The sequence below is a fragment of the Apodemus sylvaticus genome, chromosome 1, assembly GCF_947179515.1.
Source record: "Apodemus sylvaticus chromosome 1, mApoSyl1.1, whole genome shotgun sequence".
Taxonomy (NCBI): Eukaryota; Metazoa; Chordata; class Mammalia; order Rodentia; family Muridae; genus Apodemus; species Apodemus sylvaticus.
The window spans coordinates 60,924,147-60,946,818 of record NC_067472.1 but is presented as its reverse complement, the minus strand read 5'-3'; the positions used below and the strand labels follow the sequence as shown (position 1 = coordinate 60,946,818).

The following is a 22,672-nucleotide window of genomic DNA, read 5'->3' as shown; positions in this document are numbered from 1 at the left end:
GGGGGCTGCCTTGTCCCATTCAATGACATGCAGCCCCCATACTCTTGATATGAAGTATAGCCAGGAATGACACATGTCCACAACCCCAGCACTCAGAAAGCTAAGACAGGAGGATCTCAAGTTCATGGCCAGCTTGGGCCATATAGCAAGATTTAAAGGTAAGAGAAGGACTATGGGTGGACGTCAGTGGTAGAGCCCTTTTGGGTTCCATCTCACCCCCCCCCAAAAAAAGGAAAAGGTCTATGGCCCCGTGGGTTCCCAAGGATGAACCGGAGCCTTCAAATCTCCACAGATGACCTTCATCCAGCCTGGGGCTCCGTCCTCCAGGTCTGTGGCCTATATTTTCTCCCAATCATGAGTCATTGGCCTTGGTGGTAAACTGCTTAGGTCTGGTTCTCTCTCCTTGTTTCATGGTGACTGTTTCTTGATTCTGTGAGGGATTGGGCCTGGCAGTATGAGCCTCTCGCCTTGCTGTGTTCATTAGAACAGGCTGGAGTCTGCAATGGTGGTTTCTCCTTCATGGGAGTACAGCTCCCTTGCTCCCTTCCCTTCTACATCAGGGTCTCTGGTTCTGGGCTTTGAAGGAGCTGTCATCCTGGGGCAGACCCCAGTTGACACTGACTGTCTTGAAGCAGAGGTGTGCATGTGGCGGCCTCCCTTAGCCCCATCTGGAGCTAGGACAGAGGTAGTAATGATGGGCAAGGAGCTAGTGCTTAGAGAAATTCTAAGAGGTTCTGCTCTCTCAGCACTGGGTGCGAGGGACCTGGAAGCTCAGAGCATGGAGTGCACAAGTGATGATTATTCCATGTTCTCTGAAATGCAGCCAGAGTGTGCACCTTTAATCTCAGCATGTGGGAGGCAGAGGCAGAGGCAAAGGCAGAGGCAGAGGCAGAGGCAGGGGCAGGGGCAGGGGCAGGGGCAGGGGCAGGGGCAGGGGCAGGGGCAAGGGCAGGAGCAGGGGCAGAGGCAGAGAAAGAGGCAGGGGCAGGGGCAGAGGCAGGGGCAGGGGCAGGGGCAGGGGCAGGGACAGGGGCAGGGGCAGAGGCAGAGGCAGGGGCAGGGGCAGGGGCAGGGGCAGGGGCAGGGGCAGAGGCAGAGGCAGAGGCAGAGGCAGATGGATCTCTGTGAACTTGAGGCTAGCCTGAACTACAAAGCATGTTCTAGGATAGTCAAGGCTATACAGTAAAACCCTGTCCAGAGAGAGAAAGAGAAGGGGGTGGCCTAGGAGGCTCCTAGATGTCCCAGGGTCCCTAGACCTTGTCCTCCATGGGCACTGAGAGACAGCTGTGTAACTGTGACTACAATGTAGGCTGTTAGCTGATAAAAATGAGCAAGAGCTGGAGAGAAGCACCGGGTATGCTAAGTGGGTCCTGGTGCCGCACTCCTCGTCAAGGGTGGCTGTTCTGGAGTCACCAGCAAAGGCAGGACTGGTCAGATGTGGCTGCAGAGCAGAGCAGACATATGGCCTTGGAGAGGGGCACACCATTCTAGAAACCACTCCCCACCTTACCCACAGAGGGCTTAGGGTTTGCTTTGGGGCTTGAGAGAAATCATTATTTCTAGTTTTGCTGTTGTTTGAGGTGTGTGTGTGTGTGTGTGTGTGTGTGTGTGTGTGTGTGTGTGTGTAGCACAGAGGGCAACCTTGTGTTTCTCTGGAGCTGTCCATGTTCCCTTTCTTGGAGACAGGGTCTCTCACTGTCTCACTGGCCTGGTGTTCCCAATCTAGGCTAGGTAGGCTAGATGGCTGGTGAGCCCCAGGGTTCTATCCATCTCTGCATCCCCTGCACCAGGATTATAAGTGGATGTCCCCATGCCTGGCTTTTTATGTAGGTTTGGGAGATCTGAACTCACTTCCTTAGGCGTGCACAGAAAACACTTCAGCAACTGAGCTGTCTAACTCCCCAGCCTCACCCTTGTTTTCCAGATGGGCGCTTGCCTCCTCTAACTCTGACAGACTTTGGCTATTCCTTCCATGTTTTGGAAGTCCCAAGCTGGGTGTGGTGACTTTCTGAGTCACCCTCTGAATGGCAGACACCTTTGCTCCCCGTGGAGAGTCAAATTCAGCTTCCTTCTGAAGGCCAAGGCATGCCACCAGCCTCGGCTGCAGCTCTGCGTCTCAGACTCAGCTGTATTGGGCAGCCATAGCTGAGGCAGCCGTCATTCTGGGTTGACTAACACGTCAAGTGACATGGGAATCCTGTTGGGGTGACCTGCCACTTAAAACCACATGGTCGGTCAACAATAGTAGATATCCATAGCTGCTGGAAATGTCAATTTCATTAAATAAAATGAAGAGAAAACTGAAGACCTCTCCTAGGGGAGGTGTCCTTGGGTCCCTCTCTGCCATGGTGGGTCCTCTGGGATGTCAGATGGGTGACAGCTCTATGCCCTGGAAAGGCAGTCACAGTGACAGCCCTAGGGGACTCGGTCCATCACTTCCACACTCTGGGCTTCTGAGCTTTGAGGTGTGCGCAAATGAGAGAAAGGCAGCTGATTAATGCGCTGGAAACTTGCTGCACCTCCAAAACCTTTGAGAAAGGCTTGGCATAGCACAGTCCCCTCCTGGCTGCTCCTGCAGAGCCACTTTGCCCATCTGGACTCTTCTAAGACCTGGTGACCACGGTCCTAGTCTGCTCTCTATTACTGTGGTAAGGTAGTGACCAAAAACAGCTTGGTGGGGGGTGGGTTATTGCAGCCTATGGCTGAAGTCCATTGGGAAGGGAAGTGAGGACAGGAATGCGAGGCAGGAACCCTGGGGTGGGAGCTGAAGCAGAAGCCTGAGGAATGCTGCTTACAGTCTTGCTCAGCCTGCCTGAGGATCCAGCCCAAGGCAAGGGTGGCATCTCCCGCAGTGGTGTGGACCCTCCCACATCAGTAATTAGCCAAGAAAATGTGCCCCAGCCTTGCCCACAGGCCAGTCTGATGGAAGCATTTTCTGAATTGAGGTTCCCTCTTCCTAGCTTATGTCAAGTTGACAATATTCCCAGACAGCGCACCAAGTGAGAGGTTCCCGGCAGATGCTCCAGAGCCGTCAGTGGGGGTGGAGGTGGGGGTGGGGGTGACTTCTAGCTAAGTTCTTTATCATCCTTGAGAGGCGCTGTTTCCACCCACACATGACTGTGGTGGACTCCTGGGGAGCCCCGTGCAGCTCCCACACGGCCCAATTAGAAGCTTTTGTGGACATTCTGCTCCCCTTACTCGGAGCTCTGTGGCTCGGGGAGTGGGGGGGCCTGTCTGATGACTTATGGTCTGTATCTGCCACACAATGAATCACAGTGCATGATCAATACCCCAGGAATTGCTGTGTCTGGAGGGAGTGGGGTTCTGAGACCTCATAAACATGAATCTGCAGACAACGAGAGACTGGCAAACGAAAGCAGCCAGTTCATAAATACTCCCCCTCCAGTGAGTTGGTGCATCGGGCTGGTCCTTGGAGTTCTAATAAAGAGGCCTATTGTTAGGCGAGAACTCAGATGTGGTACCTAGTTATTTTGCAATCCTTCTTTATACACCTGCTCTCCCGTAGAGCATGGGAAGCTCATGAGCTAGAAAATAAGGTTCATCAAATATGGAAGGTGGACCATGAAAGGCAGCCTGGGAAGGAAATGAATCTGGGATTGGGTCTAGGATCCATAAAGAACCAGTTTTAGGCAGAAAAATCCCACTGGGCAGCTGGGGTGTGGCTCAGAGTCAGAGCATACAGACCCTGTATGACTGAGGTCTTGGGTTCCAGTCCAACTACTACCCAAACAACAGATACGGTGGCATACACCTGCAATTCTGACACTCAGGGTGGGAGGCAAGAGGATCTGGAGTTCAAGGCCATCCTCAGCTATATAGCAAGTTGGAAACTAGCGTAGGATACATGAGACCATGTCTCAACATAATTGATTAATGAACTCTAGCCCCGAGTGAGTGTGGACTGTCCCCACATGCACCTTGCACCAGCCTCTCTGTCACTAACAGTCAAAACTGGCGTGCTGTGTTTGTCACAACTGAGGCTCAGGGTTTACACTAGAGCCACTCTTGGGGCTCACAGATCCTGTGGGTTTTGTCAAGCGTGGGCGACTCCTGTACCCACCATCCAGCACCATCGGGGACCCCATCACTGTCTGCACACCCCATGTGCTTGACCGTCGTCTCTCAGCCCCAGTCACCTGTGCCCCTGTTGTCACCTCCTTTCCTATGGAGTCAGTGGGAACTGGGCAGTATGTTGCAGCCAGACTGCCTTCACTCACTCAGTGACCTCTGCCCACATTTCATCCGTGCCTGCTTGTGTCTCTTTAACGGCTGTACTTAATTGTGTGTTGGGGGTATACATGTACGGTGCACACATGTGGAGGTCAGAGGAACTAACTCTGTGGAGTTGTTTCTCAACTTTCACTTTGTGTGGCTTCTGGGGGTTGAACTCAGATTCTCAGGTTTTCTCTGCAAGCACTTGACCTACTGCCATCTCAGCAGGCCCAGCTGAATTCTTCAGAGTTCTAAATAACATTCTTCCCATTCAGTAGGTTTCTTTTTAATTCATTGACTTCGATTAGAAAAATGATTCCATGCAACCTTTAACAATTATGAACATAGGTTTTCCTTTCCTCTTTTCTTTTTATTTTATTCCTTTGTATATATATTTTTTGAGACAAAGTCTCACTCAGTTCATGCTGACCTTAGACTCAAAGCAATCCTCCTGCCTCAGCTTCCCGGAGTGCTGAGAAATAGGTGTGTGTTACCATACCTATTAGACATATATTTTCAGCTTTCTTGTGGAAACTCCTAGAGCACTAGTGTGACTGAGTGGGATGTGATTGATTTTTTTTTAATAATTACAATTACTTTATCTCAGGTGTAAGGCTGTTTTGCCTGCCTGCATGTCTGCATAGCACATTGTGCAGTGCCTATGGCGGCTAAGAGAGGGCATTAGATCTGGGACAGGAGTTACAGACAGTTGTGAGCCTTCATGCGAGTCTAAGGGTTTCTACTGCTATGACAAAGCACCATGACAAAAGAGCAAGTTTGGGAGAAAAGGGTTCATGTGGCTTATATTTCCACATCACTTGTCATCTTCAAAGGAAGTCAGGACAGGAACTCAAGCAGGACAGGAACCTGGAGGCAGGAGCTGGTGCAGGAGCCATGGAGGAGTGCTTCTTACTGACTTGTTCCCCTACTGACTTGCTTCATAATAGAAGCCTAGACTACCAACCCAGGGATGGTATCATCCACAATGGTCTGGGCACCCCCTACCAATCACTAATTAAGAAAATACCCTACAGGCTTTTCTACAGTCTGATCTTACAGAGGCATTTTCTTAATTGAGGCTTCTCCTCTTTAAATTACTACTTGTATCAAGTTGACATAAAACTGTTGAACACAAACTGGGTGCTGGGAATTGAACCCATGTTCTCTAGAAGGGCAGTCAGTGCTCTTAACTGCTGAGTCCCCTCTCCAGCCCCATTGTGCTTTGTTTTGTAAGATGATGCTGAGTTCCTTCAAGACGCTCTAGGTGGCTGCACCCTTGTCTCATTTGTGCCAGTGGTGAGGAAGCAGGGCCCTCTGTCCTCAAGGGTTAAGGGCTCAGTGTTTTGTGTTTGGCCATTCAGAGTGCCTGCAGCATGACCCCTGCAGTGTCCCCTTGAGGTGTGAGTGCATCTCCCCAGGGCACAGCACATTGATGTTCCGCATTGATGTTCTCACTGCCTGTCAGTTCTCTTTGTTAAGAATTTTGTTCAGGCATCTCATGCACTTGGTAGGGAGGTTATTGAGTTTACAAGTTCTCTGTGCATATTGGATGCCAGCATCTCATGCATTTGTATTTATTGTTGGAAATATTTTCTCTAAACCTGTGAGCAACAGAGCGACTTTGCCTTAAGTCCCTCACCCTGTGTAAGAGCCTTGAGATTCTTTTTTTAACATTAAAATTTTTATTTTTTGTGTATATGTGTTAGTATGTGTGTGTACATGCATGTGTGCATGCATGTGTATCCATGTGTATGTGTGTGCCCATAGAGACCAGTAGAGGGCATCAGATTCCTGTAGAGCTGGAGTAAGAGGCAGTTGTGTGCTATCTGACTCAGGTGCTGGGAACCAAATTAAAAACTTCTGCAAAAGCAGCCTGTGCTCTTGATTGCAGAGCCATCTCTCTGACCCAAAGGTTTTTGTTTTTTTGGTGATGTTCATTTTTAAATGAACCTTTCTTAGAAAAGCTTTGGCTTAGGGTGTTTCTGCAGACTGCTGGCTCGCCCATTGCTACCCTTTGACATCAGCGTGGCATATTTTGCCAACCATTGACCCTCAAATCTCTATTCAAATGTTACAAAGCCCATGCACTATTCTGTTTTCCTCAGTTTCTCTAAATGTTTTCTTTATGTCAGCGGATTTCAGGGGCCCTGTGGAACCTTTACTTGCCATGTCTCTATAAACTGCAAGGCTTTGATAGTTTCTTGGACTTGATGACCTTTGCAGCTTTGAGAACTGGCCTGGTGTTTATTCAGATGCCCCTCCATGTACATTTGTCCAGTGTTTTCTTCTTGACTGGACCTAGATCCTGTAAACACAAGGAAGTGTGGGGCTGGGAGGAAGACAGCAGCAATGAAACAGCCTTCTCACCTTGGGCGGGGGCTCCTGCTGTTGGCCAAACTGACTGCTGTGACGACGCTGACCTCCCTAGCATGACCCTGACTGCAGCTTTTCTTCCCTGAGAGCCACCCACTGAGCCTGTCCTATATAATGTGTTTTGGAAGGGGCTCAGTTGGCACAGCCAACTTAAAGAGTGGGGACTTATGTCCTACCTCCTGAAGGATACAATGGAGACCAGCTGGCCTGTGAGATTGTCCCCCTGCTGCCACGTATTGGTCACCCAGTCTCTGTATGGGTTGTTCTCTATGCAGGTGTCCCTGGGGGATGAGCTTTAGGGATGCTCAAGTCACACAGAACCTGTGTGCATCCCCTGGCAGGCTGCACCATCTGTAGATGGCTTATAAAACCTGATTCATGGATGCTGTGAAAATCACTCTGACATTGTGTTATTCTTGGTTATGTTTTATTGTTATTTTTCTATCTGTGCACTGCGTTAACTTTCCCTGGGAAGATGTCGATGAAGTTCTGTTCACTCTGGATAGAACAGAACAAGAAATAACAACAACAACCCCAAACTCAGCCCAGACCAATGACTTAATCAGGCTTAGTGACAGGAGCAGTGAGGGGACAGGAGCCAGGCTGAGGGGTCACTCATAAGAGTCTTGGTGAAGGGTTACTTATAGGAGTATGTGTGATCCTAGAATAACTGCATCATTGCAAAGCCCCACCCCAACTTGGATAATGTCCCCCTATCTGCATAGATGGAGCCCTGCTTCATAAACCTCCAGTTTGTTTCCTATAGCACCTTAGAAGAAACCACATGGAGCTGGGCAGAATTTCATACACCTGGGAGGGAAGGCGAGGTGGGAGCAGCTGGATCTCATATCTGGATCTGATGACCTTTCCTTCCCCTTGTCCACTGCCCTGACCTTGGGGGTCTCTTGTGGGCATCAGCTGCTCAGGTGAAGATGGGGATAGCTGATAATAGAGAGGAAAGTGTTTCCTGATGCTGAGGTGGGTTCGGCTCACAAACGAGTGCCTGGCTGACACTGTGACCTTTGAACTCAAGCTGGGAAGCAGTTCCCCATGGCGTACTTGTTCTGCATCTTGCATTCACACTTGGGGTGACTCAGGTTAGCCTGTGTGCCCCATCTCTAGTCCCCACATCTGTGATACACACATCATTCCTCCCTGTGTTAAAATTTCCATCCTGGGACCCCCTCAGCCTCCTAAATCAGTGTTTCAAGAACCCTGCTAGAGGTCACCCAGCCCTTCAGAGGGAAACTGGTTTTCACTGCCATAGCTGTTGCCTGACACGGGAGGGATGGCCCCTCCAGATGCTTGGTTTCTGGGACTCCTTGTCTGGTACGTGGAACACACACACACGCACACGCACACGCACACGCACACGCACACGCACACGCGCACACACACACACACACACACACACACACACACACGTGCTGAGTCCCTTACATCCCCTCCTTGCCCTCCCTGGTGTGCTGTGCTCTATGGCATTAGCCTGGCTGGAGCTCTCAGCTGGCCTGCCAGGGTCCTGCCTCTTCCCCTTCCTCCTGGTGCCTCTTGGAATACATCTGGTTATTTCCCAGCTGCAACACTCCCAGGACATTGCTAGGGCGATGGTGTGTGTATAACTTTAAGTTTGGGTACCAGCCTCTGCTCAGGTGTACTTGCTAAGTTCTAAGGTATTTTAAGAAACCAAGGAGATTTCAACACATGAAAAATGAGGAATATTTTTCAAGACACTGTGTTGCAAACTCCTGGATGGGGCCAGCTCTCACGTATACTGAGACTCACTGTTTTGACTGGATATGGCCAGCGAGCCCTCAGGATCCACCTCTCTCTGCTGGGGTGACAGATATGTACACTTGCACTCAGCTTTTATGTGGGTTTCGGGGATCTGAACTCAGGTCCTTCTGCTTATGCAACAGGAACTACCCACTGGGCTTCCTCCCCTACCTCGAGATGGAGATTCTAGACCAACAGTGCTCAGCCTGTGGGTTGCAACTCCTTTAGAGGTTGAACAACCCTTTCAGAGGGTTTGCATATCAGATATCCTGCATATCAGATCTTTACATTCTGATGCATAACAGTAGCAAAATTAAAAAAAAAACAGTAGCAAAATTGCAGTTATGAAGTAGCAATGAAATAATTTTCTAGTTGGAGGTCACCACAACATGAGAAACTGTATTAAAGGGTCACAGCATTAGGAAGACTGAGGACCGCTGATGTAGAGTGTTGTCACTCTGGGTTACAGAAACTTGTAGGTGTCCTTGTGTGGTCACCTAAATATGGCACCTAGGGGACCCCAGTTCTTATCGTTTGTGGGAACCCTGCAGCCTACTTTCTGACAGCCACAAAGGGTCTGTGTGCATCATGAAATGGAAAGAGAGAGTGTGTCAGCCTTTCCAGTGTCTAATTAGGAGTTCTCTCCAGTTGCTCCTGTGAGGGACGCGTCAAGACGGGGTTCAGGCGTCTGTCGTCAGTGAGTGTGCAGGGACTCTCCAGGACCCATAGCACCAAGGCTCACACTATGGAAGCCCTGAGGCTGCTATTTTGATTTGCATGTGTGACCCCTTGTGTCTCTGTCATTGTCATGAGGCTGTCTGAGTCACCTGACAGCGTGAGAAACAGGAAGCATGGGCTCACAGAAAGAGCCTCACAGTTTCAAGCACTCTAACAGGGCCAAGCTCGCACTGGGGCTTGGCAGCACTCTCCGAAGTACTTGCTCTAATGCCTCTGTGTTTGGTCCCCTCAGAGACGCCCCTGACCCTGGCTGCACAGCTCGATGACTCCATGGAGATCATCAAAGCTCTCAGAAACGGGGGTGCACATTTGGACTTCCGCTCCAGGGATGGGATGACTGCCCTTCACAAGGCTGCCCGGATGAGGAACCAGGTTGCCCTGAAGGTATGTCCTGAGCCTGCCTTGTGTGGGCAGCAGGGTTCTATATCTGGTCCCTGAGCTGTCGTCACAATGGCTTTCTCTCTAGGGAACCAAGAATCTATCCCCACTGGATCTCAGAAAGGCAACTGAGTGCCGGGCTCTCCTGCCCTCTCTGTGCTATAGCTGCTTCTAGAACTAAACCACCTTAAGCTACCTTGATCCCTCTAGTCCACAGAAGGGCTCATGTTTCCAATGCATGAGTTGGTACTAAACCCTGTCCTTGTCCCTCAGAGGAGGCCTCAAATCCAGTAGAAGTACTGACAGCCTCGTTGTCCCCTGCATTGCACCTCTGGGATCCAGACAACTTTTTCTCCTGAACTTCCATGTGGCATATAGCATACCAGTCTTCCCCGTGGCCATCTTCCCAACCCTCCTTTCCCATGCCTGCCTTTCCAGGTCCTTTCCCCCTACACACCTGTCTTCCCCACAACCATCTTCGCACCCCCATTTTCCCATGCCCATCTTCTCCATCCTTCCCACACCCTCTTCCCCACACCCTCCTCCCCACACCCTCCTCCTCACACCCTCCTCCCCATGCCCATCTTTTCCCCACTGCCAGGCAGCATTCAGTCTCTTCCTTTCTTCCTTTCTTCATTCCCCATCTTCCTCTCTCCCACATCTTTGCTCCTTGCCCCTGTCTGGCAGCCTATGTAGCGTTGTCCAGAGAGAAGGCGGTCCCCAATGAGGAAGCCAGGTCCTCTGCCTGCAGATTGATCCAAGATGGAGGTTTTCCTCTCATTCCTGCCATCCCAACCTCACCTCAACCGCACCTTCCTACCTGTTCCTGACCCTGCCCAGAGGCTCACTACCCCTGACTCACTGGGGTCCCACTGTCCTGTGTGTTGGTTCAAATGTTATGGCTCCTTACCAAATGCTACCCTGGTGGCTCCCTACAGCTGTCTTCTGGGATCCAGGACTCTAGGTGCCAGTAGGACCCTGTCAAGGAGCCACAGCTGCCAGCTGTCTCTCATCTGGGTGCAGGTGCTGTTCCTGCATCCCCACATATCACCTGTCACCTTCATTGGCAGTTAGGACTCTCCAGTTTCTTGTGTGTCAGGGGGAAGCATCAGGTGTCCAGGCGTGACTCAGCCTGTGGGAAGGTGGTCCACGTGTGTCTTCAATTCACTCCGTGTACGACACCAGTCACAACTTTAAATTCTTCCCCTAGACCCTCCTGGAGCTTGGCGCCTCCCCAGACTACAAGGACAGCTACGGGCTCACACCGCTGTACCACACGGCCATCGTGGGGGGCGACCCTTACTGCTGCGAGCTCCTTCTCCACGAGCACGCCTCCGTGTGCTGCAAGGACGAGAACGGCTGGCACGAGATCCACCAGGTATGGCTCTGCTCGCCGTGCTCGCTGCTGAGATCCCTGCCCTGCGATGCCAGACCCAGCCCACAGAGCAACTGAGTGCCAGGCCCTGAACAGTTTACATTAATCATCAGCGTTTACATGCTGACACATTCATGGCTATTTCCCAGTGTGCAGGAGAAACTAGGTGGCCATGTGAGGCTGCTGTGTATCTACAGCAACCTTGTTTAGAGCAGGGATGGGGTTGAAGGTGTGCATCCCTGTCCGAGATATTCAGGTCCTGACATTCTAGGAACATGACAAAGAAGGGACCAGGACAAAGGGAATAACATTTGAAATGTAAATAAAGAAAATATGTAATTAAAAAAGGAGGAGGAGGAAGGGGAGGGGGAGGAGGAGGAGAAGGAGGAGGAGGAAGAGGAAGAGAAGGAGGAGGAAGAGGAAGAGGAGGAAGAAGAGGAGGAGGAGGAAGAGGAGGAGGAAGAGGAGGAGGAAGAGGAGGAGGAAGAGGAGGAGGAAGAGGAGGAGGAGGAAGAAGAAGAGGAGGAGGAAGAAGAAGAGGAGGAGGAAGAGGAAGAGGAAGAAGGAGGAGGAGGAGGAGGAGGAGGAGGAGGTGGTGGTGGTGGTACTGGGACCCAAACTGAGGCCTGATATTTTTGCCCAAGGCAGGCGGTTTTCAGGGCCAGAAGGTGTGATGCCTATGACCCCAGCAAGAGACAAAGTCCACCTGATGATTCTAGAAGGGCTGTCTCTCATGACCCAGGTGTAGGAAGGAAGGGTCCAGGTTCAAAGCTGAGCCCTGTCCACCAGCCAAGCAGCTGGGGAGCCGCTGCCAGCTCTCCACTCTGAGAAGGGCCAGCATATCTGGGGAGATGGGGCTGGCTGGGCGGAGCTAAGCCAACATAACTGGGTGGAGAGGGCTAGAGGAAGGAATGCTGAGTTCTCCAAAGCTGGAGATTTTAGCCTGGAAGTCAAGGCTTTGTGATCTGGGTGGAGAAAGGGTCTGGGTGGCTGGGCAGACAGGCAGGAAGGTTGGGAAGAGAACACGGAGAGTCTCCCATTGGCCTTGATATGGCGGTGCCACATCATGGTTCTTAATCTCCCCACCGATCTCTCAATGCCCATGGCACCTCCCATACCTGCCCCTCCTAGAGCATGCCTACCCAGTGCTGCCCAGAGCCCAGGCTGCAGACTGTTACAGCGAGGGAGGGAGGGAGGGTGGACCGGCCCTTCCCTGGCCTGTCACTTATGGGGTTCAGGTCTGAATTGTGGGTCTCCACAGCTTAGGGAAGTCCCTGTGCCTGCATGGTCCCTTCGATACCAGCTGCTGGGACCCCTAGCACACACTGGGTGGGGACTTCCAGCAGCAAGCGTAATGACTATCTTGTCCATGTAGCCGATGTGAGACCGGCTGCCGTTCCTATGCTTAGTTTGTAAAGGACTTTCTTCCCACGGTGCCTAAGCTTAGGTGGCAGGTGCTGGCTCAGAGTCATTGTAGGCGTGCTGAGTAATCTGACGGTGTGCTGTAAGGTGGGACGGGTGTTTAAAAAACCAAGAGGCTTTACAGAAACAGGTGACTCTTCACAGGACGTGGGGCCTGTCCAACTAGCAGAGCCTCTTTTGGGGAAGTCAGAGACACCTAGGAAAACCCAGCTCTGTCCCAGATGCCTCGAGCTCCAGCACTGGCTCCTTGCCAGGCTTCCGGCCTCCCTGTGGACTTCCCCCTGGCCGCCCCATCACGGTGGAAAACCACTCTTTATGGATTTCAGACCTCTCTTTGTCTCTCGGTGCCTCCATAGATACATTTCAAAGTACAGTCATCTCTCAGGACCCTCAGGGGTCCCATTCCAGGACTTTTCAGTGATACCAAGACTCAAAATGTTCCAATCCTTTCTATAATACTGTGTGGCATTTATACACACATCTACCCAGGCCTGTTCAGCCATCTTAAGGTTACTGTCTTAGGCAGGATTTCTATTCCTGCACAACATCATGACCAAGAAGCAAGTTGGGGAGGAAAGGGTTTATTCAGCTTACACTTCTGCGTTGCTGTTCATCACTGAAGGAAGTCAGGACTGGAACTCAAGCAGGTTAGGAAGCAGGAGCTGATACAGAGGCCATGGAGGGATGTTTCTTACTGGCTTGCTCAGCCTGCTCTCTTATAGAACCCAAGATTACTAGCCCAAAGGTGGTACCACTCACAAGGGGCCCTCCCCCTGATCACTAATTGAGAAAATGACTCACAGTTGGATCTCATGGAGGCACTTTGTGAACTGAAACTCCTTTCTCTGTGATAACTCCTTTCTCTGTGATAACTCCAACCTGTGTCAAGTTGACACACAAAACCAGCCAGTATAGTTACTTCCTTGATTTTTTGTTTTTTGAGACAGGGTCTCAATCTATGGCCTAGGGTATCCTGGAACCACTTCATAGAATAAGCTAGCTTTGAATTTTAGGGACACTGCCTGCCTCAGCCTCCTAGGGTTGGGATTACAGGCATGATATTTTGAAACCTGAATGATTTAAGTTTTTTGAGAGTGATAGTTCTACCATGTTTAAGGACAAGAAGAAAAGAAGTCTGTGTGTGTTTAGTACAAATGCAAAATTTCGCCAAGTATGGCTGTAGACTCCATAGGTGACAGATTCACAGATACGGAGCTCAGGCGGTGCACACGTTTGTACCTTAGCTGTTCTGTCTCTTTGGGGAACCCTAACTTTTACAGCCTGGAGAACTGGGGTAGCATCTTGCCTACCTGCTTCCCTCTTTCCTCCCTATCCCTGCCGTTTCTCCCTTCCTCCCTGGACCAAGGTGATGGCTGCCACCAGGAGTGTTCAGTGGTGTGTGGCAGGGTTGAGAGTAGCCTCGTTTGTCTAGACCCGTCTCCCTGCTCTGGCCTCACTCATGCATGGTACCTGCTTGTGTGTGTCTGCAGAGGCCTCATGAGGCATCTGGCCTGTTGTCTCCACCCCCCATCACTTCAGCACTGGCCGGGGACTCCACTGCCCATCTATTATCCACACACCCATGAATGTTACTGACTGATCATCCCTGCCACTCACTCAGTGTCCTGATGCCAGGATGCCGTAGTGGGCAGAGACTGATACATGAGGGAAGCTAGATGGGAGACAAACAGATATCTAAAAGATCGCAAGCATGTGTGCATACACGTATGTGGACATTTGGAAGCAGGTATATGTACTCTGTGTCCCCATGTAAATGTAGTTCCTGGGCACATACAGTGACATCAGGCACTGGCGTCCTAGAGCAGAAGATGGGTGACTGGTTTCTCTGCTCTGCATGTTTGTAGCTTCTTCACCCGTGTCTGTCTGTCTGTCTGTCTGTTTGTCTGTCTCCCTTTCTCCTTCCCTTCCTCACTTCCTCCCTGCATCACCTCCAGGTTTCTTGCCTCTCCCTTTACTAGGGCAGCCCCTCTTCACAGTCCAGTGACACACACGCACACAGGTCTGGCCCTTTTCCTCTAAACCACATGACTCTGGTCTTTACCTTGGACAGCCCTTGGCTATGGGACCCTGGCTGTCTCTGATTCCTGGGCCCCACAGATGACAAGTTTCATCCTGTGTCTGGACTGAGAACTTTACCACTTCAGTGCCACCCAGACCTGTCAACCCCTCAGCCCCACAGACTGTGGTTCTCTGGAGACCTTGGAAGACTTAATACTGTTGAATCCTGACTCTTGCCTTTTCTTGCAGGATTGGGTCTGCCCTCTAGTGGTCAGTTCAGTCTAGCCTGGGAAGCTTGCTTTTTGTCTCTTAGCTGTAGGTTGCTGTGCCTACTAAACAGGGTGACCCTGCAGAGACCTGGCAGGAGTAGGAGGCACAGCCAACACCTCCTAGGTTTTCCTTCCAGCCACAGTTCACACTTACCCCGCTAAACACTGCTCCAGCCACTCCCTTTATATACCCTCAAAATAACCTCAGCAGAGTGTTTCCTGTTCCTGTTAACGGGCGAATGAATAGGCCCAGAGAGGGTAAGTAACTTGGCTAGGGTCACGGAGTGAGCAGTTGGCTGAATGAAATTGATCCCTGACTCGTCTTATCTCATTGGCTTCTTCTACATCTTACCTGCAGACCTCTCAAGCAGAAACCATTCTTAATACAACTGTGTTTGCGAGGAAAAAACGGCATGGAATGGGTGGGTTTTGTAGGAATCCAGCTAGACTAGTTCTGGCCCTCTTGGAACAGCCCCAGAGCTCCAGATTTCTGGGCTCAGGATTTAAAGTTGGTTCCTCTGTGGGTAGCGCCACCATCTGATGTGGCATCCTGCTATAGCTGTCTGCTTTCTCCTGCTGGCCCCTGAAGCCACCTCCTGGTAACATACATGGCGGGTGCCTGGCCAGATCCATGGTGCTCTCACAGCTGTCCCTTGTCTGTCTGTTCCGAAGCCAGGTTTACATCACAGGATGTTTCGATTGAGGGATGTGTGGGCAGGGGCTTATGCCTGCTGTATCTATAGCTCTTGTTTGAGTTCACATCTGCAAACTCATATCTTTTAATAAACATTTATTTTTTTTCTATGTCTGTGTGTGGGCATGAGCTTGTGGGTTCAGGCACCCATGGAGGCCAGAAGAGGGTGTCAGGTCCCCTGAGCCTGGAGTTACAGGCAATTGTGAGCACCCAACATGGGTGGAGTTACAGGCAATTGTGAGCACCCAACATGGGTGGAGTTACAGGCAATTGTGAGCTACCCAACATGGGTGCTGGGAACTGAACTCGGGCCCTTCGGAAGAGCGGGGAGCTTTCTTCAAATTTTGTTTTAATTGTTAGATAGTTTTATTTTAGGTATATAAGTGTTACACCTGCTGGTATGTGTGCCATATGTGTGCAGGCCAGAAGTGAGCACTGGATTCTCTGGAATTGGAATTGCAGATGGTTGTGAGCTGTCATGGTAGTGCTGGGAATTGAACCCAGGTCTTTTGGAAGAAGGAAGCATTCTTAACCGCTGTGTTTGAATGCCACTTTCCTTCTTCCCCAAATAAATACATATTTAGCATGGACACATATTTAGCATGCACACACACACACACACACACACACACCCCTCCTTAAAGAAACCAAATGCATTCATGCATTCCCACCATTGGTGGGACCTGGGAGTTTTCAGTTCTGTTCCTCCCCCACCCCACCCCCACCCCCACCCCCGACACAAAACTGCAGTGCAGCCTGCAGTGTGTCAGCTCCAACGCAGGCGAGCCTCTCAGGGAGAAGTCACCTGGCTAAGTGGCTGGCAAGGTCATGGTGGCTCTAATGGTCCCCACTTACTCCCATACTCTGTGAGTTCACTTCATCAGTATGGGGTCACCTCCTCATACCACCCCTGGAGTGATTTCTGTCCAGTGTGGCAGCCTGGGATAAAAATTCCCTCATACTTCCTCAGTGGCCTGGGCAAGGGTAGTGTCTCCTCAGAAATTTCAGAGCTCTCCGAACAGCTGAATGTAAGAGCATCCGTGGTCCACTTTCTATGATGCCTGTGTCCTGTTCTCAGCATACATGTGACCCTCTCCATAATTATCACCCTGCCACATCCTATACTGTGACCTCACAGGCTGACATCTGTGTATCTGTGTCTTGGTAAAATTTGTTTTTATTTTTTAGGAGAGGGTTTCTCTATGACAGTCCCAGAACTCACTCTGTAGACCAGACTGACTTTGAACTCACAGAAATCCACCTTTCTCTGCCTCCCACGTGCTGAGATTAAAGGTGTACACCATTACTATCTGGCCTTTTTTTTTTTTTTTAAATAGACTTATTTATTGGATTTCAAGTGTATGGATATTTTGCCTGCATGTTGGTACATGTGTCATGTGCATGTAGTGCTTGTGGAGGCTGGAAGATGGTGGTAGTGTTAGGTCCCCTGGAACTGGAGTTACAGATGGTTGTGAGCCACCATGCAGATGCTGGGACTCAAACCCAGGCCCTCTGGAAGAACAACCAATGCTCTTAATTGCTGAGGCATCTAGCCCCGTTGGTTAGTCTACTTTAGCTCACCCCAGTGATCTCATTCTCCCTCAAAGCCTTCCTTTTAGACCAAAGAGTCCAAAGAGTGACATTGTAACACCCGGTTAGGACTCTGCAGGTGTCCAGGAACTTTTAAGCCCCTTCTGCAGTGTGAGTGTGGAGATTTACCACAATCGTCCAGCAGGTGGCAGTGCAGCGCTCAGAGGAAAGCTCTCTGAGTCCTCATCCATACCAACTTTGTGGTTTGGTAAGTGGCAGGCGGGCTGCTGGCCATAGCTGGTGTGAACCCAGCACTCTGGGCACCTTCTTCTAAATACTCACGCCCAGTCCTCACCAAGGGTGTCTGAGATAGTAGATTTGGGTGACCCCAAAGAAAACTTTTTTTTTCTTTTGAAAACCAGGAAGTGGGAAGACAGGGTCTAAGTCAGTGTTGTGTTCTGAATTTGGTTTGCTCCCTACCTCCATCCTGCTCGGAAGCTGCGTCCAGTGGGCTCTGCAGGGGACAGGGACCGGCTTTTACCCTTTGGTAACTTTGAGGTTCTCTGGTTTAGAACTGTCTACTGGGAGCTTGTAAGGCTAGAGCATCATACAGCACAAGCAGGAGCCACCTGGTGGGCTCCCTCCATAGCACATTCATTTTTACCCACTGTCCCAGCAATGTCAGAGGGCACATCCCGAGGCTACCTTGGACCCCTTTTGTGGGCAAGCCTGCTGTGTCCTCTGGTCCCGCTGGCTTCCCAGGTCTCTGTCGTCAGACTCCGGGACGGTTGTTTTCTAGATTGCCTTTCTGTCTGTGCTCCTTTGCCATGTCCTGAGGACACACAGGTCTACATTTGTCCCGGAGCTGCTGCCACTGTGCTCTTGGTATTGTGTCCTGTCAGGTGGCCTGTGGTGACCACTTGACATGACTAGTGGCATCCCTGTGAATACTGCCTCTTCCCTGTTGCAGTGAACTAGTGATCCCGGAGACCGCCAGTCCAGGCACGATTTCACCTGCAGCTGTGGCATTGATATTTCTTGTCTGTATTGATTTTTGCCTTTGCCCAGTAGAGATTCTCCTCCATTTTGCCTCTGGCTGGGTATCGGTCAGACAGAAAAACTACTTTTGTTTATCTTTTATTTATAGCAAGGTAGACTCATAGGTTTCTCCTTTCTGGCAGATATTATTGGATAACACCTGGTGTTAGCATCTGTCTGGATCTGTGGGTGCCCCTCTGGAATGGATCTGAACATTGTTTAGCTGTTTTTCTTATTGCTTGACAAAATGCTGGACAGAATCAGTTTAAGGAAAGAGAGGTTTGTTTGGCTCACACTTTGAAGGCGGGAAAGGCGTGGTGTCAGGTGTGTGAGGGAGCTAGTCACACTGCAGCCACTGTGACAGAGGGAGAAGCAGACACTGATGCTCAGCCTATTTCTTCATTTTGTCCAATTCGGGACCCTATCCCATGGGCTGGTGCCATCCGCATTACACCTCAATGAACCTAATGTAGATAACTCCCTCACAGGCATGCCCAGAGGGGTGTTTTTATGGTGATTGTAAATCCCCAGAAGTTAATATGAACTGTCACAGGCATGTTCCTGTCCTTTTCTTATACACAGTTAACTCAGGCTTTTGTGTGATACTTTTCCTGGGGAAACATGTCATAAAAATATATTCACCCCTGGATATTCACCATAGGAACCAATGACAGACTAAAGTAAGGATAACACTGAAGTCCAACTTAGTGAGCCAGGAAGTTTGTTAGCATCCCTTATAGGGGTCTGGGGAGGATAGTTATAGGAGCAGGGATGACTCTAAGCCCTCCCAAACACGCTGATGCCTCATGACAGCTAGAACCCTGGAGCTCTCTGCACAGCTTGCAAGCAGCTCGAAAGGACAGAGAATTACTTGTGGGCAGCTCTTCTGGTTTAAGAGCATCTTAGCTTGTATGACTTTAGAGAGGCAGGGGCCTGTGCGTCTGTTCAGTTTCAGGGACATCCTGAGAATTATGAATTGCCTACTTCCTGCCTCTGAATGAACCTCCCTTTAGAACCTTCTGGGTCTTAAGGAGTTTCACCTCTAGTATGGAATGTCTCAACTCAGGAAATTGCCATATAGCACAGGCTCCTCTTCTTCATTTCCTCCCTCAGCCATGGAATGCTCACTAGTGGAGCATGGGGTAGGGTGTGCTCACGGCTCCTGGGATACCTCTGATAACATGTCTTCCTCAGCCCAGGTTAGAGATGCATGCATATATTCTCTCTCTCTCTCTCTCTCTCTCTCTCTCTCTCTCTCTCTCTCTCTCCCCCACTCTCTCTTCCCCCTTTCTCTCCCCTCCCCCTCTCTCTTCCCCTCCCTCTCTCTCTTTCCCTCCCTCCTTCTCTCCCTCCCTCCCTCCCTCCCTCCTTTCCTCCCATATCTCTGGAACCCCAAGGATGTCACAATCTGATCTATGATATTTAAGTGTCTTACCAAATATTGAGAAGGTACAGCCTCTCGGGTATGTATGGTCATGTACTGTAGGAGGTCAGTCTCCTCCAAGGTATGGAGACTCACACCTGTGATCCAGATATTTAAGAAGCTGAGGTCAGGGGTTAGCTTTGAGTTCTAAGTCAGCCTAGGCTACAGAGCTACAGAGTAAGGCCTTGTCTGTCCTATTTACTTTTCTATTGCTCTGACAAAACACCATGACTATGGCAACTTATGAAAGAAAGTGTTTAATTGCACTTATGGTTTCAGAGTGTTAGAGTCTAGGATGGCAGAGTGAAGGCACAGCAGCAGGATCAGCAGAGAGGTCACATCTGGATCTAAAAGCAGGTGGCAGAGAGAGGTGGGAGGGAGAGAGACAGAGACAGAGAGACACAGACAGAGACAGGCACTGGGAATGTCATGAGTCTTTTGAAAACTCAAAGCTTGCCTTCAGTGGCACACCTCCACCAACAAGGCCACACCTCCTAATTCTTCCCAAATTCTTCCACCAACTAGGGGCCAAGCATTCAAACATGCAGGTCTATGGGGAGCATTCTCATTCAAATCAACACATTGTCTCAACATAAAATAACATGAAGACTCATTTGTGCCCCTCCCCCATACTCTGATCCACCCCTGTCATCTATGACCCCACACAGTGGACATGTGCTATACAAAGACTTGTTCTATTCTTTTGCTTGGGAAACAATGACAAGAAAAAGATGTCTGGGCACCATCACTACAAATGTGGTGTTTATCCTGAATGTTTTTGATTGATCACTGATGGTCTCACAGCTCACAGGGACAGCTGTCACTGCTTCCAGCCTTGTTTCTCTGTATGTATGTCAAGAACTGTGTGTTCATCCATCCAGGCATGGTGGCTCACTCTCTTGCACTTGGAAACCAGAGGCAAGACAGTGGATGTGAGGAAGACAAGGCTTTTATAGCTCAGGAGTAGAGGGCTTCCAAATGGGGGATTTGGTGGGCAAAATAGGCAGGACTACAGGAGCAGAACATAATCATAGCACCTACACCTCCTAACAGGAAGACATAATTACAAAGTGGTCTCAACAACAGGTAGTCATAGCAACCATCTGAAAACAAAGATAGTGTTGCAAGATGGTTATTGACTTTTTGAAACAAAGATACCCATGCTGTTTCATGGGACAGACAGTACAGAACCATTTGTAGTTAAGGTTACAAGCAGGGCATAGCCTAATCCTTAAGAAACAGAGGTTTAATAATAAACAGGAACAAACCTAATTTGTCTTTACTGTAAGATAGCTTTTAAATCTAAAATGGCAGCAGGCTGGTTCTTTATTTTCCCAGGAAATCAGATGCCCTCTGCTGGCCTCTTCAGGTACTGCATGCATGTAGTGCACAGACATACATGAAAACTCTCATGCCCGTAAAATTAATTAATTAATCCCCATACCAAGCCAACACCACAAGGCTCTGGCTTTTCTTTAAGTTGAATTTTAGCTAGTCTCTTCATCTTAGAGAAACTAGCCTGAATTCTTCACCTGAGCACCTGTTTGCTAAGCCCTGGCTGCAGATGGTCTGCTCAGCTAACCAGTGTCTGAACCCCGGGCTCTCCCTACACACATGCCTGCATTTCCACCAGCAGGCTTTGCCCTAGCAACCAGGGATTAAGAGGGGGAGAGGCTAAAAGTGGCTTCTTATCTAAGCGACTGGCAGATTCTGTGGTTATAGTTATCTGTTTTTGTTTTTTGTTTTTTGGTTTTTTGGGGGGTTTTGGTTTTTTTGTTTTTTGTTGTTATTGTCATCGTCGTCGTCTCTTCCTCCTCCTCCTCCTCCTCTTCTTCTTCCTCCTCCTCCTCTTCCTCCTCATCCTCTTCCTCTTTCTCCTCCTCTTCCTTTGGGACCCTTGCCCCAGACTTCCTACAGTCAGTGCCCCTGTTTCCTCTCTCAGTGTCCATCATATTTTGACCCTCTCTGAGAAAATGGCGGCAGGCTCCTGGGAATGCAAACCTCCTGAATTCAGATTACATGGGGGAGGGGTTAATGAGTCTGGATTAATTGCTCGGTGAGCCTGCAGTAACCGAGTCCTCTTAACTGACTAGAGAGCAATTAAAGTAAGCTGCTACAAAATGCTGTCTCCTCGAAGCCTTCAAGGAGGAGAGCTGATTAGCCAAATTGTATCTTCAGTTTAAGGAGCAGAATTCCCATCTCAAACTGGTTGAAGCAAGCGGAGGGATTAGGCCTTACTTTAATGTCTCTGAAAAGCCCCAGGGGTAGAATAGCTCAGAGGAGTCCCAGCAGGGTCCTGGGGATTACTCCTCTGGCTTCCCTGCCTCCTTGCTTCTCCCTCAGGTTCTTGTGGCCTTTCCCTCCCCTCCCCTCCCCTCCCCTCCTCCCCAATCCCCTCCCCTCCCATTCCCTTCCTTCCCCTCCCCTCCCCTTCCCTTCCCTCCCCTCTCCTCCTGTTCCCTTTCCTTCTGTTCCCTCCCCTTCCCTTCCCATGGTGTGATAGCTCCAGCAGCTGTAAAGAATGTTACTTTTCCAGAAGTCCTGAGCCATTCTGGCCCTGGCTTCCTGAGTCTGCTGGGCTCCAAGGTTCCACCCTGAGCCCTCTCTGCCTGCAATGAAGGAGTTGCCAGCTGCTTAGCTATGGCCTGTCCTTCTACAGGATCAGGTGCACCTGGGCCATCTGAACCAACAGGAGCTGGGCAGGCAATCTCAGGAATGAAAACGGTGCTTAAGTGAAGTGGGGCCACCAGACAGGCAGGTAGGAGAGAGGAATCACCTGTCAGAGCCATCTAGTCAACAATGAGAGAGCATCACAGGGGGCACAGTGCGGAAACGGATGTTTCTTGGATGCTTTTAACAATAGTAGTCTACTTCTCCCTCTTTGCAAAGTGGCTCTTACTCTCATTGGCCCTGCTGAGGTAATGTGTCCCCTGTCCGCTGATCAGAGGCACAGCCATTGATCTAGGGCCAATGTCATCATCCACAAGAGTTTTCTTCCTTTGTCCTTGGTGTGGCAGACCTGCCTCCTCCTGTGAGGTCAGCGCCTGGCAGAAGTGCCCAGTCACCTGTGCAGGGACCTTCCTGCCCCTTTGAACTGGGATGGGGTGCTGTGCCTATTTTTAGGGCCCAGTGTCATGTGATCTTTGATGTCCTTGTCCTCTGTGACTCATGAGAGGGACACCGCTTCTACTTAATGACAAGGACATCCATAAGCTTGAAGGTGAGGGCCAAGCTAATGGATGGTCTGGGACCCAGTCCAAGTGTGTTTGGCTTTCAAACTACCTGGGACATAGCCACTGTGTCAACCCCTAGAAGGACTGGGAAGGAACAGGTCACATGGTGGGGACTGTCCTACCCTGGGTCCCGCCTCCTATGTGGAAGGTTGAATTTCATTTAAATGCAGCGGG

General features: G+C 50.1%; 1 protein-coding gene across 1 annotated transcript in view; it reads left to right on the top strand.

Moving 5' to 3' along the window:
* Nucleotides 1-22,672, top strand: part of Shank2 (SH3 and multiple ankyrin repeat domains 2) — a 391,984-nt gene that overhangs the window by 29,843 nt on the left and 339,469 nt on the right. The window contains exons 5-6 of the mRNA XM_052194528.1: nt 9,350-9,501; nt 10,706-10,873. Coding sequence (XP_052050488.1) covers nt 9,350-9,501; nt 10,706-10,873 — 320 coding nt within the window. The remainder of the gene's footprint in view (nt 1-9,349; nt 9,502-10,705; nt 10,874-22,672) is intronic.